Source organism: Setaria italica, chromosome V (genome assembly GCF_000263155.2).
Source record: "Setaria italica strain Yugu1 chromosome V, Setaria_italica_v2.0, whole genome shotgun sequence".
NCBI classification, from domain to species: Eukaryota; Viridiplantae; Streptophyta; class Magnoliopsida; order Poales; family Poaceae; genus Setaria; species Setaria italica.
Window position 1 is genome coordinate 12395352 of NC_028454.1, and position 15826 is coordinate 12411177.

Here is a 15826-nt window from a genome sequence, read left to right on the forward strand (position 1 = left end):
TATGGGTGCAGCAAACAAGATAGGAAATTGATACTCATAGTAATCCATTAGTCCTGACTCCGATCTAAATGGTGCAACACCATTTGGTTAACATGAATATGGTTTGCATCACGTGACTAAGCAGAACGATGTCTCCCTCTTCCATTTGAGGTTTATGGTTTGACAGATGTCTATTAGTTGAAAATCATTCTAGTTGATATATGAAACGAATCTCTCTGAAAATATTAACCTATCAGGAGCCATTGGGAAGTGCAACTAGGCATCTCACCTGGTTTTGGATCAATGTACATTTATCAGGTAGTCCAAAATAACCAAAGATTAGACTCATTTTAGTGCAGTTGAGGAAGGAGAAAAAAGGGAAGAGCTAGCGCTAGTTGTTTACATTCAGAAGGCTACGACACCATTCAGCAGCAAGGACCCTTGCTACTATGCACGCAAGAACTAACAGGAATACGAGATTAGGAAATAAATTGTTAAGGAATCGGAGAGGAAAGGGAAGAGCACCTTGATCATTCGAAGGGATCTCTCACCGGCGGTGTCCGCAGGAGCGGCGGTGGCGACGGCACCTCCCCGCAGATCTGGCAAGAAGAAGAAGGTGAAGGGGTGATGCAGAGGATATTGAGGAGGGGGCTGGAAGGGGAGATGCAACAAGCGTACCTGGATCCGTGGCCGCCGGAGGAGGACCTCGCACGGGAGGGGCAGTGGCGCCGGTGGCCGGCGGCGGTGTCGCTTCTTCTTACGCCCCCGTCCTTCCGCCTGTCTTGGATGCCCCCGTGACCGTGACTCTGTGAGCCACTGCACGAGGATAGGTGCCCTGCAAACCCGCCCCAACCCACGAATGCAGCTCCCCACCCCGTCCCGACCCGCTGGTCTCTAGACCCGCAACTACCCATACCAATAAACCCCCACGTAAGAACCCGACCTGAAATCCCCATTTGCCCCCGCCCCGCTAGCAGGGTTACAGACGCCCCCTGTTTTATTGGTACCGAAAGCCCGAGACGTGCAGACGACCTGTTTTAACGTGCTAACTTCTTTTCTTACTCCAGCTAGGCACGCACGCAAATTCAAACTTTTTTAACCTTTAACCAACACAAACGCTCTATGAATTTATAAATTGTACCAGAGAAATTTGAATGTGTCCAACACAAGACGTATTAGAATTTAGAAAACATGGTCGTAAGCGGAGAGGCTAGAGTCCAATCCCTGTGGGTCCCCGCGGTCCGGGGGTGTCAGATCGATCGACTGACGCGACGGCGAGGACGACAAGCGGGTTAGCACTTCATGTCCGATCCAGGTCCAGCAAGTGTCTCGTCCTCCTGCAGAGCCACACATGCGCGCGTGCTGCAGGCCATCCAGAGCCAGCTTTGGCGTGGCTCGTGTCGTGTGCCCACCGCTCGCCGGGGTAGTCGCCGTCGCCAACTTGCTCTGCTTGTGTAGTTGTGTGTTGTGCGTGCCGCCGGTGGTGCACGTCTCAGTCTCGCCTTGTTGCCGGCCACCACACTGATCACCTACCGATCCACGCGCGGATCGCCGGACGGCCGACATGGGCGGCGTTGAGTGTGCCTGTCAGTCAGAGTGTCGGTCATCTTGGGTCCTGGGCGATCGATTGGGTCATGGGCCAAGTGTTTTTGCTGGATTACGTTGGTTCTTGGGCCTCAAAACCGATCCGTCTTAGTGGGCTGGGTCTCACCACGGATGGGCTGCTACTGTCCATGGTCCTCTAAATTGAACAATCTCGGCCTACTAATCTGCGTGTGCAAACCGTGGCCGAAACTTTATAACTTGCGCTAGTTCTTTTTACGTAATTTCCAGTATTTTAGATTCGTGATATTATAGCAAATGTATGCCTGACATAAGATGAGGAAGCAAACCAACTACACAAACTGGGCGAGGTGCGGGCGAGAAATATTATATGTATATGGTTCCCATGAAATGTTAAATTAGCCTATCCAAAAATATTAAGTTAAAATTCGTTGATTGTTGGATTAGCCTATCCAAGGACGTCTGCATTAGGAATCGGTAGGTTGCAATAATTTTGCTAGATGGGCTTAGTAGGCTCCAAAGCTACACTCCATAACCAGCTACCAAAAGCCATATAGAAGCCCAGTCGTGGCTCCTTCAAACATCGTGCACGCCAGTTGCTTTGTTCACTTTATAGTTTTGTGGAGGCTAAACCGAGAAAGCTCGGAGCTTCGGAAATGGAAGATCTTCAGCAAATCTTCGAATAAGCTCAGAAATGCATTACATATTATTGTCTCATCATAATCTTGAAACATGATTTCTCTTATGACCACGATCTTCTATTTCTCTATCTTGAGTTCCCAGCTTATCCAGCTGTCTCTTTTTTATATTTCACTTCTCATTGTTGTGGGTAAAAGACCTCAGTAGTGTGTTATTGACGACTAGCCTTTTCCAGTTACCTCCAGCACAAGGAACTTTTTTCCATAATACCATCATATTTCATGAATACTATAAGGAACGAGAAGGGGCGTGAGCCACCCCCAACACACACACACCCATTTTTTTCGAAGATGGAAGAAGGCCATCCCATTGTATCCCTAGTTTTTTCGAAGAGAATCACACATGTTAGTTGTATTACATAAATAATGACATCTCAAAACTACAAGACAACTAAGAAGAGAGAGTCTCCGATGAAAGACACCTCCAAGGAGGAAATACACACACATGCATGGATCCTGCTTTAAGTGCAAATTTTAATCTTTTTACTCTACACTCTCTATAAGGTAGTGTACTCCAGTTAGTTCTTGTTTATGTGGTAGCTCATCCTGATACAACACACCAGGCATCAAGGCCATTAACTGGTACTCCTTCCATTCTAAATTACAGTACACATGATTTTTTTTCTAGAGTCAAACATCTCTAACTTTGCCTAGTTTATAGGAAAAAGGCACCAAAATTCATGGCATTGAATTAGTTTCATTAAATCTATCATAGACATGTTTTTATAGCTCATTTATTTTAGTATTGGAGATGTTAATAGATTTTCTAAAAGCTTGGTCAAAATTAGAGTGATTTGACTTCAGATAAAACCATAATTAACTATAATTGGACCGGAGTGAGTAATCCTAACAAACAGAGTATTCCTAATACACAAGCGGAACAAGAGAAAAACTTCTGAACTGCTGGTCAAAGTCTATATATGTTCTCAAATGTGCTGCTCCTGTTGCCGTTGTGCATGCTCCGTGAGGCCGGTTGATCAACGCTACTTCCTCCGTTCCAACATGCGTGATCCTTGAAGTAGCATCGACGATAGAAAACCTACCTGACTGCACTGGCACCAGTGGAAAATCCACACTCTTTGACTTCGCATCCTGCATGTATTGGAAACTTCAAGTTACAAGAAGATTATTTCAAAAATGAAGAAACAAAGAACTGATTGTGCACCATGATTTTTTTTGTAATCTCCCTTGGAGTTTTCAACAGTTTAGAGAAATGTTTCAATAAAATTCTGCAAGTAGGAAATGTTATTTGAAAAATACAAGAAAAATTAGTAGTTCAAATTTAAGAAAAGAAAAACAAATTGTTTCATGAGCCCAAGGCCTTACATGGACAAAACCTAAAGGAGATGAAAATGGTGTCCAAACAAAAATCAGTCACAATCAAAATGATCAGATTCAGTTCTCATATACACAAGAACAAAAGAAATTATGTTGTAAGAAAATAGTTGCACCTCATTTCCACCCACTTGTACTTGACCACCCAAAATTGCATATCATCTTGTAAGAAAAAATTATAATATCCAGGTGATTCAAATGAGAGAGATGTACTACATGTGATCAAATACAACAGATAGTAATTCAGTGTATTTGGTAAGGGTTAGTATACTACTCCATTATAGCACAATTTTGCTGCTATGCTCCATTGTTTAGTGAATGAGATTATTTAGGAACATGTACTGTCATAATATTCTTGGTGCTAGAATTTAAAAACAACTAGCGTAACAATGGAACTAGCATCATAATACTATACCGATCACTGAACATTACAAAAAAAATGGACCAGCATGATTTGGTGGCAGCATAAGAGATGCCCACTTTGGTGAACAAAATGAATTGTTGTTGGTAAAAAAATAGTTACACACATGTCTCATCACGAAGTCCCCCAACGGAATAAAAAAATGTAAAATAAAAACTTCTTATGTTGTTTTGTACCAATGACTGCTAATTTTGTAGCATTTCCAGGATCCAGGCCATGAACCAATATTTATACAATAAAAATATTATAAAACCTAAAAGAACTAACATTTGGTTTTGAGAGTTTTGCACAAGTCTTTTAAATGGAATAAACTAGGATATTCTTTTCAAAAAATACACATTGTAATTCGTACACATCATATTCATACCAGGATCTTCTTTTCAAAAATAATATCAATTTCCCCTTAAATCCGAACCTGAGAGACATGCATATAAACACACAAATAAGATGGGGGAGAGAATAATAATAATGTCTGCAAAAGACAGGCATATGAATGCTGAGAAGAAGGTAATTGTTTTCCTTGCTCACTCCCTGTCCTGTCCATGCTCAATTGGAATTAAACATGTTGTCATAGATCTAAACCCGCAGAACATGCTCGGCCAGAACAATAGCCTAAGAAAAAAGCAGAACCATATTTAATACGTACTGTAGCCTGCCCCCGTTAACCTCTACATCCCGGCCCAAGTTGATGCCGAAATTGAGAAGAAGGGCTTAAAAAATCTGGAATCCTTCTCGTTGGTATCATGGCAGGAGGGAAGAATGGGGATCTAGATCTCAGATCACGGTGCTTCCATGAGCCATGGCCAAACTTCATAGGTTTGCTGTTGCCATTGGGGACGAGGCGGAGGCGGCCAAACTTCATAGAACCAAAAAGAGAGAAACACGGAATTACAATTAAATCAAGAACCAATAACTAGGGCCCGGCCGTGATGCGGTAAGGTAAGGCTAGATTTAGCCACAGCGTCACCGTGCCCAGCACCACCACAACCCAAATCGAACAAGACCTAGGGGCCTCCAGTACCATCTTGCTCTCATTAAAATCACAGTACCATCTTGATTCTGGATCCATGGAGACGAGCTAGCCGCCATGGCCGTTCTAGGGTGAGGGAGGGAGAGCGCCCGTGGAGATCTGCCGGATTGGCCGTGGAGATCTGCCGGATTGGGACGGGAGAGGGGTGCGGCATCGGAGGGTAGTGGGTCCCATGTACCTGTTTGCCACAATTTTCTCGCCTCATTGTCATCCGCTGTGTGCCCCGCGAGAAGGTAAGCCTTGTTTACTTCACCCCAAACTCCCAATTTTAGCACTATGCAGAAAGAAGATTCCCCATCACATCAAACTTGCAGTACATGCATGGAGTACTAAATGTAGATAAAATTAAAAACTAATTGCACAGTTTTGTTGTACTTTGCGAGACGAGTCTTTTGAGCCTAATTAGTCAATGTTTGGACAATAATTCACAAGTGTGCTACAGTGTCGGCACAGTAATTTTGGTACTCCTAATTTTGGCAACTAAAAAAGGCCTAGGCAGGCAGGTCAGTGGGACCCGCAAGTAAAGTGGTGGGACCAACTTGATTTCCTTCCATCAAGCTGCACAGTTTTTGAAGCTCCATCTACGGTCTTGAAGTTGCCTGCCCCAGGCGGTACCTCGGATCTCCGCTTGCAGATGCTCCGGTCGTCTGGTCGTCGGATACTACCTGCAAGTCAGAGTTCATATCTGCTTATAATGTTGGACACGACGGTCACCAAGCTCAACAGCGACAGTTTGCTAAAACTGGCCCCAAGAGCCCCAGCAAAGTCGGCAAAAGGATTCAAAAACCATGAATGCATACTCCTCTCCCCGTTATTATACTGATAGTTACAGAACACAAATTGCATCCATCTTGCATCTTGGAACAGATATCATCTCTTCCCGCTTGCAAATTCAAAAGAGAATCACAACACCACACCCAAATCTATAGATCACTTTCTGAAAAACACCACCAAGAATGAATTGCGAAAACCACCGTGCAACTGCCATTCACACGGCCTGCCGCCGGAGCATCCCGTCCATCCAGCCGATGATCTCGGCACCGATCTCGTCGCGCTCGGGCTCGAAGAGCAGGTCGTGCAAGAACCCGTCGTACAGCCTCAGGTCCTTGTGCCTTGACGCGGCCTCCTTGTAGAGGTCCTGCGAAGCCAGCGGGTCCGTCACCCGGTCCGCCGTGCCGTGCAGGACCATGAACGGGATGGTGACCTTCTTCAGGTTGTGCAGAAGGTAGGAGGAGATGCGCAGGATCTCATGGCCCGTCCGAACCCTGATCGGGCCTGTGTAGACCAATGGGTCGGAGTATTTTGCAAGCAGAGCAGCTGGGTCGCGGGACACGGGGATGCCCCTCTTGTTTGCTCCCTTGAACTGGAACTTGGGTGCTACCAGAGAGAATATCGGTGCCACAGCCTGCATGGTCCATTAAAGCCTCAGTTAGTCTGAACATTTCGATGTAAACAGAACACAATACTGCTGTGTTAGAAAAATGCCGGCCTTCACGATGAAATCAGGTCAGAGCTTATCAGCTTACTAATAAAGAATTTGTTTTTAGTGACGACGCGAAAAACAAGGTACATGCCTTGCCTCAACTGATCTTTAAAAAGTGAGTCATAGAAGGTGTATCCTTGTGCTTTAGTGTTCAATAATCTATAACCGTCACTGTCTTACAGAGAAGTTTCATGGTACTGAAATGGTAATAAGCATAAATCAACTTTTTTTTCAATGATGGATATGCTGAATTATTTAGTAAATGGCCAACTTGCTGATCTGAAGTACACTTTAATGTCATATGGACTTCAGTTGTGAACAAACAGGAAAACAGAGTAGTTGCATTACCCCAACAATAGGATGGGCAGGTTTCACACGCAGAGCCGGTGATGTGAGGATGATCCCCTCCAGTTTCTCTCTGATATGAGGGTACAAAGATGCCTGCCAAGTTGTAAGCTAGTGATGAGCACAATGAAAGAAGAAACGGACATCAAACGTGTAAAATGAGAATCTGCAGCCAAACCATTTTTCAACCAGGCTACTTTGTTAAGGTTTTGCACCATTTCTCTGCCCGTCAGGGTATCCATTGTTCACAGGCCCAGAGAAGTAGGGTCAGTGTCTAAACCTTGCCTAAATACGGTAGATAAATACTGTTCAATTTCATAACTGCGTACCTTCAAGACTACAGCTCCACCGGTAGAGTGACCCAGAAGAAAACAAGGGACCCCTGGATTCTCCATCATAATTTTGTCAAGAAGTACTTCCTGTTTGAAAAATACTAATGTCAATCAAGTATTACATCAGGGACAGAAGTACGAATTAGGCAGAAATAGAGACTCACTATGTCTTCGATAACATAATCTAGTGAAGGCACATAGCCGTGCAGGCCATCACTCCCACCATGCCCTGTCACGCATAGTAAGCAAGAGTTAGCCTGTTGACGTTTGATGCAAACACAAAATAGTCATATGTTCACAAGGCAAAACTGATTGCAAAATGAACGGAGATAAAGTCACGCTACTTTACAGCCTTGCTAACAAGTGTGAATAGTTTATAAGCATGGTGACATTAGAGATAAAAAACTAACAGTTGATAGAAATGAAGTTTGCCTTATCCTTTTTGGTAACATTAAACAGAAACAATCAGGTAGCAGAAACAATCAGGTAAAATTTCTAACTAGCTTTGAAGCTGATTGATCCTCCATTCTTTGTTTCTAAGTGAAGCACCAATCTTTCGCCAAACCATACATATCTCAGACAGCATATGCATGTTCAGAATACCCAAAGCAGTGCTCCTTACCTATCCAATCCATTGCATACACTCCAAAGCCACATGCTGTCAGTTGCTCAGCAAAGTGCAAATACCTTCCACTGGAAATTTGCAGATCAATGATATTAAAATTATGGTTTTGAATACAAGGGAAGTACATAGAAATACATCACAAGTCGATGACAAAAAGGACTCAGCATGATTTCCTAACCTGTGTTCATTCAGACCATGTATGATGACCAAAATGCCCCTGAAGTAAGAGAGGAAAGACTAATCAGTTAAGATTTCACAGGAAAGCAATTGCATAACTGTGTCACAATGGGACATACAATTAGCACTCAGAACAACGTTCGAAGGTTCAAATCATACTTCACATTTCCAATGTACTACAAAAGAGGATAAATGAGATGTTCGAACCACGTCATCAGATGATGTAACAATACCAAACATAGTTTAACCAGAAACATTAGGAGTGGTGGATTACCTAAACCGGTTTCCTGCCTTTTTTTCAGTTTTTGTTTGGTGGACATTTGACTATGGTGTTATAAAATTGAGAACATAGATCATGCAACTAGGCACAGAGGCATGACAAGAATAAGTCCCACAGATGATCTGGATAAAAGATATCATCACCCAGATTTTATTAAAAATTCTGTGCCTTTTTCTTGATAGCTAAGTAGTTCTGAGCCAGAAGCCCTTATCATTCAGAGAAAAAAATAATCATGGAGCATTGACAGATATGATAGAGCAAAAGTTCCAATATTGCAGACAAGGCACCGCTTTAATTCTGCTAATTCATTGCACTTTAGTTGTCCATCTAGATTCTAAAGTTCAGTAATGTATAAAGGTTCTTTGCCCTCTTTTTCACTATTCATAAATTGCTTGCTGTTCCAGAAAATTCTATGCATTCTAGGCTCTCACAAGTTTAGCCATATCCTCGGAATAAGAATCCATGACAGGTATAGCCAAACAGTCCGGTTTTTAGGACAACTCATGTGCAAAAGCATGACAACCAATCCATTTGACCTTACAGCCAGCCAACAACCTAACTGCAACAGAACCAGAATCAAAATGAAGGAAAAGATGGCGTAATCAACAGCTTCAATGCAATCCCAGGCGGTGCGATGAATGCAAGAATACTGAATTACTGACGTTGCGCAAAGTGGATGTACTTGACGTGAATTCCACGGCAAGTCTTTATTCTGACTTTTGCGAGGCTAAGATAGAAGTAACCACAAGCTCTACAGAGTTTGGCTAATGGCATCAGGTGTCGTGTAAAACACTCTTCTTTGATGATCAAAACCCTAAATAGGTGCTCATGGCGCTTTGCTATTTGTATATGAACAGTTCAAAATCACAATATCGAGGCTCACAACAACCAATAATCGCCATCAAAGGCCGAAATCCAGGAGTAAATTGAACAAAAGACTGCTTTTTGGGGAAAAAAAAATGGATAAAAGTTTCGACTTTCTCCGGGATCATCGTTCATGAACCAAAAATCCCATAAAGTTCACGATAAAATGCCGAAAGAAACTTCGAAACCTAAGGAAAAGACACGGACAGAACTAAAATGATGCAAAGATATTCACACGAGAGCGGCCAGTTTGCGTGAAATCACAGCCACAAAGTACCCTCCCCCACCACCCCACCAATGAAATGAAAAAAATTAAAACTCAGAAATGCCTGCGGTGAAAACGAAACCTCCAGAAACAAACAAAAAAAAACAGAGACGGCCAGTTTTTCCACAGCCGGAACCACCAAGGAAGCTAATTAATCGCAAACGCCGCGGCGCGCTCACCTCATCTCCTTGGAGGCCGGCGCCCAGAGCCGGCAGAAGAGCGCGTTCCTCCTGGCACCGGCGACGAGGAACGTGTCCGACCTGGTCCCCTGCTCCGCGGCCGCGTCCTCCGCCATGGCCACCTCCTCCGCGAGCGCCCTGCGGCGCCTCACGTCCTCCTCCTCCGCGGCCTGCCGCTGCCGCCGCCGCGCCCTCCAGGTCGTCCCGGCCCCCGCGTCCGCCGCCGCGGCCTCGGACACCGACCGGCGCCGGCGGAGCTCGCCGACGAGGACCAGCAGCCAGATGAAGAGCGAGTGCAGCGCCACGGCGACGCGCAGCAGCGCGCGCCGTGACAGCACGGAGCGGAACACCGGCACGATCCGGCCCGTCGCGCCCGACGTCATCATCATCTCGTCCCCGCGGCCGCCGCCACCGCCCCTCTCCATCGCCGCCCCGCCGCTGGTCGGTCCTAGTTCTCTTCTCCTCCCTTTTTACTTTTTCTTCGCGGCTTACGCGGTCGCGCGTATTTATAGGGAGCGACGAGGGAGGAAGACGACGCGCGGCTGGCTTCTTCCTGGAATTCGGCCTTGCTTGGATCGACGAGTCGGTTTGCGCTCTCCCCCGTTCCGTTCGTTTCGCTCTCGCCTTTCGTGGGACGGGAGGCAAAATGGTTGAAGCCATCGGCTGGCCGATGGGCCCACACGCTACTGCGGGTCCACGGCACAGCTGCTGATCATTCATGGCAGGACTCATCCTCTAATGACCGAAACCTGACACATATATTGGGCCACTTCTACAGTAATTTTAGACCGCTGGATCATCTGCGCTAAAAATCGGGCCGTTCCTTGACAGGTCCATCAGCTAGCGTTTCCTGGCCTTCAAGGCCCTTCCTGAGTACTCGACGCCTGCGGCGACGCTTCCCTGGCGGCGCTAACCCGGCCAGATAAATCGCCGTGCCTTTTTACTGCTCGCCAGGTCCTTCGCCTACACTCTTACTAGCACTAGTACGCGAGCTCCGATCTGCCGAGGAAACAAACCATCCAACGAAGAAGTCCCTGACAAGGCAACACGCGAAGACACCAACGTGATCCTTCCATCTAGGCCTCCTCCATTATTGCAATCTACCAAGCAACTAATCAGGTCCAGCAACCTGCGCTGCCGGTCACCAGCAGCAGGTCCAATTGATTCTAGCTCGACCAAATGCCACACAAATATAACAATTGTGCACAGTACAAACCTTTATTTTTGTTACGTAATTAAGCCCTCTTATACTTTTTAATTTACAGAAACTTGGAAGCGGAGAATGATGCAAGGATTTTTAAAGAAATATTTTTCCCTAGTAGTAAAGTAATAATTTTGGCAATCTTTTTATTTTCTGAAATAATGGTCAAGGTGTGCTGCACAAAGTTTGCCAAAGGTCCATGATAGCATAGAGTCCTGAGTTAAAGGGAGTGCGCCATAAAGTTGATTAGATAGTTTGATTGCGTCAGTCAGAACAAGATTAGTGCCAGTGTCAAGCATAGGAGCTGTATCATCCCTAAATGCCTGATACCAGCATGCCAAGGTCAATCCACTCTACTATTCGCTCTGTTCGCTTCACCTTATCTCAGCCACCGAACAGTGTCTTTCTCTCACAACAAATCAGCCGTTTCAACTTTTCAGCCGGCTTATAAGTCCAGCCGAACAACCCTATTGTTAAGAGCTGGAAGCGATTCAGAGTTAATCTGGGCACATAGTTACAGTTAACTCTTAGAGGGCGTTTGGTTTCCTTCGCTTTAGCACCTATCACATCGAATATTTAGATGAGTATTAAACGTAGACTATTTATAAAACCTATTATACAGGTGGAGGCTAAACGGTGAGACGAATCTATTAAGCCTAATTAGTCCATGATTTGACAATGTGCTGCTACAGTAACCATTTGCTAATGATGGATTAATTAGGCTTAATAGATTCGTCTCGTCGTTTAGCCTCCATCTGTGCAATTAGTTTATAATTAACTCATGTTTAGTTCTTCTAATTAGCCTTCGAATATTCGATGTGACACGGACTAAACTTTAGCTCGAGAAACCAAACGTCTAAGGTCATAAGTAATTTACGGTCTTTATTGGTTTTGAATTCTTAGGTGTTCAAAAGATGACATATATATATAAGGATTACTATGTTTAAATTCAGACACCAATGTAAAAGACATTTATTATAAACATAAACAAGGGACGAGATTTATCATGTATGTTCAAGAAAGTAACAGTTTTAAAGCTGACGGATCATGCAGTCTGATTAAGATCAAAGCTTAAATGCTAGGATGCCAATTACATGCATTTTTTTTAGAAACTGAGATATTTTGTTTATAGTCCCCTAAACATATTATTTTCGGTGTACTGATCCACATTTACTCCCAAGACAAGTAAAAGGGTTGATGCTAATCCTCTCAGTTCTGCAAGGGTAATTTCAACAGGTTTAGCTATTTGTTTCTTTACCACGGGAAGAAAAAACTACCTCATTGAGAAGTCCATTTCAAGCTTAAATGAATTATATATTTTAACAAAAATATATATCTCCTTGTTCTGTCAAGATAAACAGAGATTTGCCAATAATTGAGTTTTATTCAATAATCAGTCATATTTAGATATTCAAAAAGAAAATAAATCAATTTCGTATGACCAATTTTTCAGATACAAAGTTTGCCTTAAAAGCTTGCATGCTGAATCTACAGCACATCCTTTGAGGAGTCTACCCACTGCTTCATACTTAGATAATAAGTGAATGAGATGTGTAACCTACTGAAACTGTTTCGTCTTTATAATCCATGTATGATTTGACACGATCTTCCAAATAACACTTTGACCATCCATTTATCTTATATTATATTGTTGAATGGTTATTACTTATAACTATTGTATAGTATATTTGATTACGAATCCAACCATATAAAGTTTACATTATAAAAATAAAAAATTAATAGTCAAATTATTGGTCAAATACAAAATTTGAATCTTGATATGTGTGTACGCCTTATGAATAAAAACAGAGGGAGTACATAGCCTGAAATGTCTGCAAGCAGTTCATATGTGACTCCTCGTTACTATTTGCAGGTTTTGAATGGTTTCAAGGTTAATTGATTAGTTTTTTCAAGCACATACGGGATTGGGCCACACCACGTACGGGTATAGCATGACCAAACTGTCCTTGGAGTTGTACAACCTCACGCCAACTAGATTAATCTTTTGTTATGTATAATAACAGATCATATCACAGTCACTTCTATTATTATGTTAATATAGCGCTAAGCAGTATGTAAGTCTTGAGCAAGTATTCTTAACTTTGGACAACTACTGAGCCAGAAACACTGGCCTAATCAAAGTTGGCGTGGCAACGCTGCGCCTCGGTTTCTAGTGGAGATATGGGATCCATGTCACAACCATGAGCTTCAGTCTCTTAGGGTTTTTTTTATAATTAAACCGTGTTTTTTTCCACTTATATTAGGTAGAAGGGACTAAAAAGAAGTCATATGGTCCTTCTTGCTAAAATTAAGAAAAATAACACGTGTCGTTGATTGTTTTTTCGTGACCGTATCTTAGCACGTATTTCATTAAGAGGAAGAGAATTACAGCGACGCAACTGAGAGAACCCTCATAGCGCAGAAATACATCGCACCACTAAGAAAGTGGCAAGTAACCCAACACAGGAACAAGAAAAAGAGGGATCCACACCCACCCTGCCAACCTAAAAGACAACCACCTGATCCTGCAAAAGATACAACGTTGACGAGATTAACAGCTAGTACCCACACACACAACGAGAAGGTGGCAAAGCATCCACCTAGAAAAATGACCACGGTGGCCAAGCATCCGCCTCAAGAAGCACGACCCCGGCAGCAAAGCATCCGCCTAGCAAGCAGTGGTGGCAAAATCATCCACCCAACTAGCATCAAGACGGCAAAGCATCCGTATGAAGCAAACCAACCACCACGAGATAGTAGCGGCCAAGTATCCGCTATTGAAGAGAACATGGGCGGCAAAGCATCCGCCAACAAAGAGTGACCGCAAAAGCATCCGCCAAGAGCAACCAAGCGACGATGGACAAATTAAAGCAGAGGCAGAAACTCTTCTCGGGCAGAGTAGAAGGCCACCACCATCTCCACTGCGATGCTGCTCAGTGTCCAAACGAGATTGATGAGCGGTGGCACGGGCACCACTGACGGGCTCAGGAGCACAAGGGAGAGGGGAGGGGGGAACGAATGATGCCTCCAAGGAGACAAACGACATCCGAATGTCGCCGTCATCGGCCCGTATGCAGGCAAGGGCTTTCGTCTAGATCCCACTCCCCACACTTCGTAACCACCGCCGCCGCCAGCATACCACCACGCAAGACGTAGCCCACCAGGTGCAATGAGAATTGAAGGGGTGGCGGTGGTAGGGAGGCAGTCTGCCTTAAGATGGCGTCTACGATGGGGAGGGAGGTAGGCCCCACCGACGATGGCAGCCGCCTTCGACCAGTAGCAGCCCGGGACCAGGAAGCCTCGATCCGGGGCCCGAGGCGGCGGATCAGTAGGCTAGTAGGCCTTGGGAGCCCCAGCCGGTGGGGAGAGAGACGGGCCCCTCCGGCGACGGTGACACCCTTCAGCGCCCTTCAACGGCGGCGACCGTGCCTTTGACCACCCTCCGGCAACAGGGAGTGTGGTAGCCCAGGAGAGCATGGATCCGGGCCCGGCGGCCTCGGATCTGCAGGCCATAGTAGCCCTCGCCAGCGGGAAGACTGGTGACCGGGGGAAGGGCGAGCAACCTAGGGTGTGTTTGGATCCCCGGGCTAAACTTTAGTCCCTGTCACATCGAATGTTTAGATACTAATTAGGAGTATTAAATATAGACTATTTACAAAACCCATTGCACAGATGGAGGATAAACGGTGAGACAAATCTATTAGGCCTAATTAGTCCATGATTTGACAATGTGCTGCTACAGTAACCATTTGCTACTGATGGATTAATTAGGCTTAATAAATTCGTCTCGCCGTTTAGCCTCCATATGTGTAATTAGTTTTATAATTAACTCATATTTAGTCCTCCTAATTAGCCTCCGAATATTCGATGTGACATGAACTAAACTTTAGCTCAGGATCCAAACACTCCCTAAACTCATGGCGTGTGCAAGTGTGGAGAGGAAAAGGGGGAGGGGGGAGGTCAGAGGGAGAAGTGGGAGGAGAGGGGCTGGCAGCAACCGACGAGGGCGGTTGCTCGGGGGCCGGTGGTGGCGGCGGCGGCGTATCGCCCTCCGAGTCGCCCAAGGGAGGGCGACGCGGAGGTCTCAAGAGAGTCTTGTGTGGCTGATTGTTTATTATCATCATGTAAAGTTGTATTTAAACCAAAATGATGTGTAACACCAAATACTGGCATGCTTGGCGGTTGCAATTACAATGAGGGAACTTTAAGCTGGCGAGTAGCATGGTAAATACTCCTTCCATTCCAATTTACTATTCGTTTTAGTTTTTTTTAAATTATAACCTAAATGTACGTGTATCTAGATAGTAGATACGTAATAAAAGTTATGTATTTTAATGGTAATTTACTAGGGAGGAAGTAGTCATTACGAACCACGAAGCAATGGGCAAGACACAATCTGCTGGCAGAGCCACAACCTCTAGAGTCTAGAAGCATCCATAGCCACAGAGTTCGTGGCAGAATATGCTGTTGATCGTTCAGCAGGCGTCTGGTGACATGATGCGAGAAAAATTAAAGTCGAGCAGCGGCGTCGATCGTCCAAGCGAGCGAGAGAGGTCACCTTCAGCCGGCGGTGTCCGCCTCTGCCGTAGTTATTGGCACAACACAACACGGCGGTGACCGACGCACAGCGGAACGCGACGCCGACGCCGACGCCGACGCCACGGCATATGATCGATGTGATGTGATGCGATGCTCTCATCACTCGACGCCTAGCTCGTCCCCGCGCTGCGAGCGACCCGTGCGTCGTAGGCACCCAGCTGCCACACACCGCATGCAGGCGGTCGGTCTCCAAGTGTCCTGTGGACTCCTGGGTATACAAACGACTCTCATCGGCAAGGCCCGCGCCGTGCGCTACTAAGGTTTTGTTTAGTTACTCCTAAATTCCTAACTTTAGCACTATGTAAAAAGAAGATTTCTCATCACATCAAATTTGCGGTACATGCATGGAGTACTAAATGTAAACGAAATCAAAAACTAATTGTACAGTTTTGTTGTACTTTGCGAGACGAATCTTTTAAGCCTAATTAGTCAATATTTGGACAATAATTC

At 44.9% G+C, this 15826-nt stretch overlaps 1 protein-coding gene across 1 annotated transcript; it reads right to left on the bottom strand.

The window, feature by feature from the left end:
* Nucleotides 1-5802: 5802 nt before the first annotated feature.
* Nucleotides 5803-10178, bottom strand: LOC101774082 (monoacylglycerol lipase). The gene is made up of 7 exons (XM_004968484.3): nt 9577-10178; nt 7990-8028; nt 7809-7879; nt 7351-7415; nt 7184-7273; nt 6858-6950; nt 5803-6431 (listed from the first exon to the last, which is right to left on the bottom strand). The coding sequence occupies exons 1-7, from the start codon at nt 9999-10001 to the stop codon at nt 6015-6017; spliced, it is 1200 nt and encodes a 399-aa protein (XP_004968541.1). The 5' UTR covers nt 10002-10178; the 3' UTR covers nt 5803-6014.
* Nucleotides 10179-15826: the final 5648 nt, after the last annotated feature.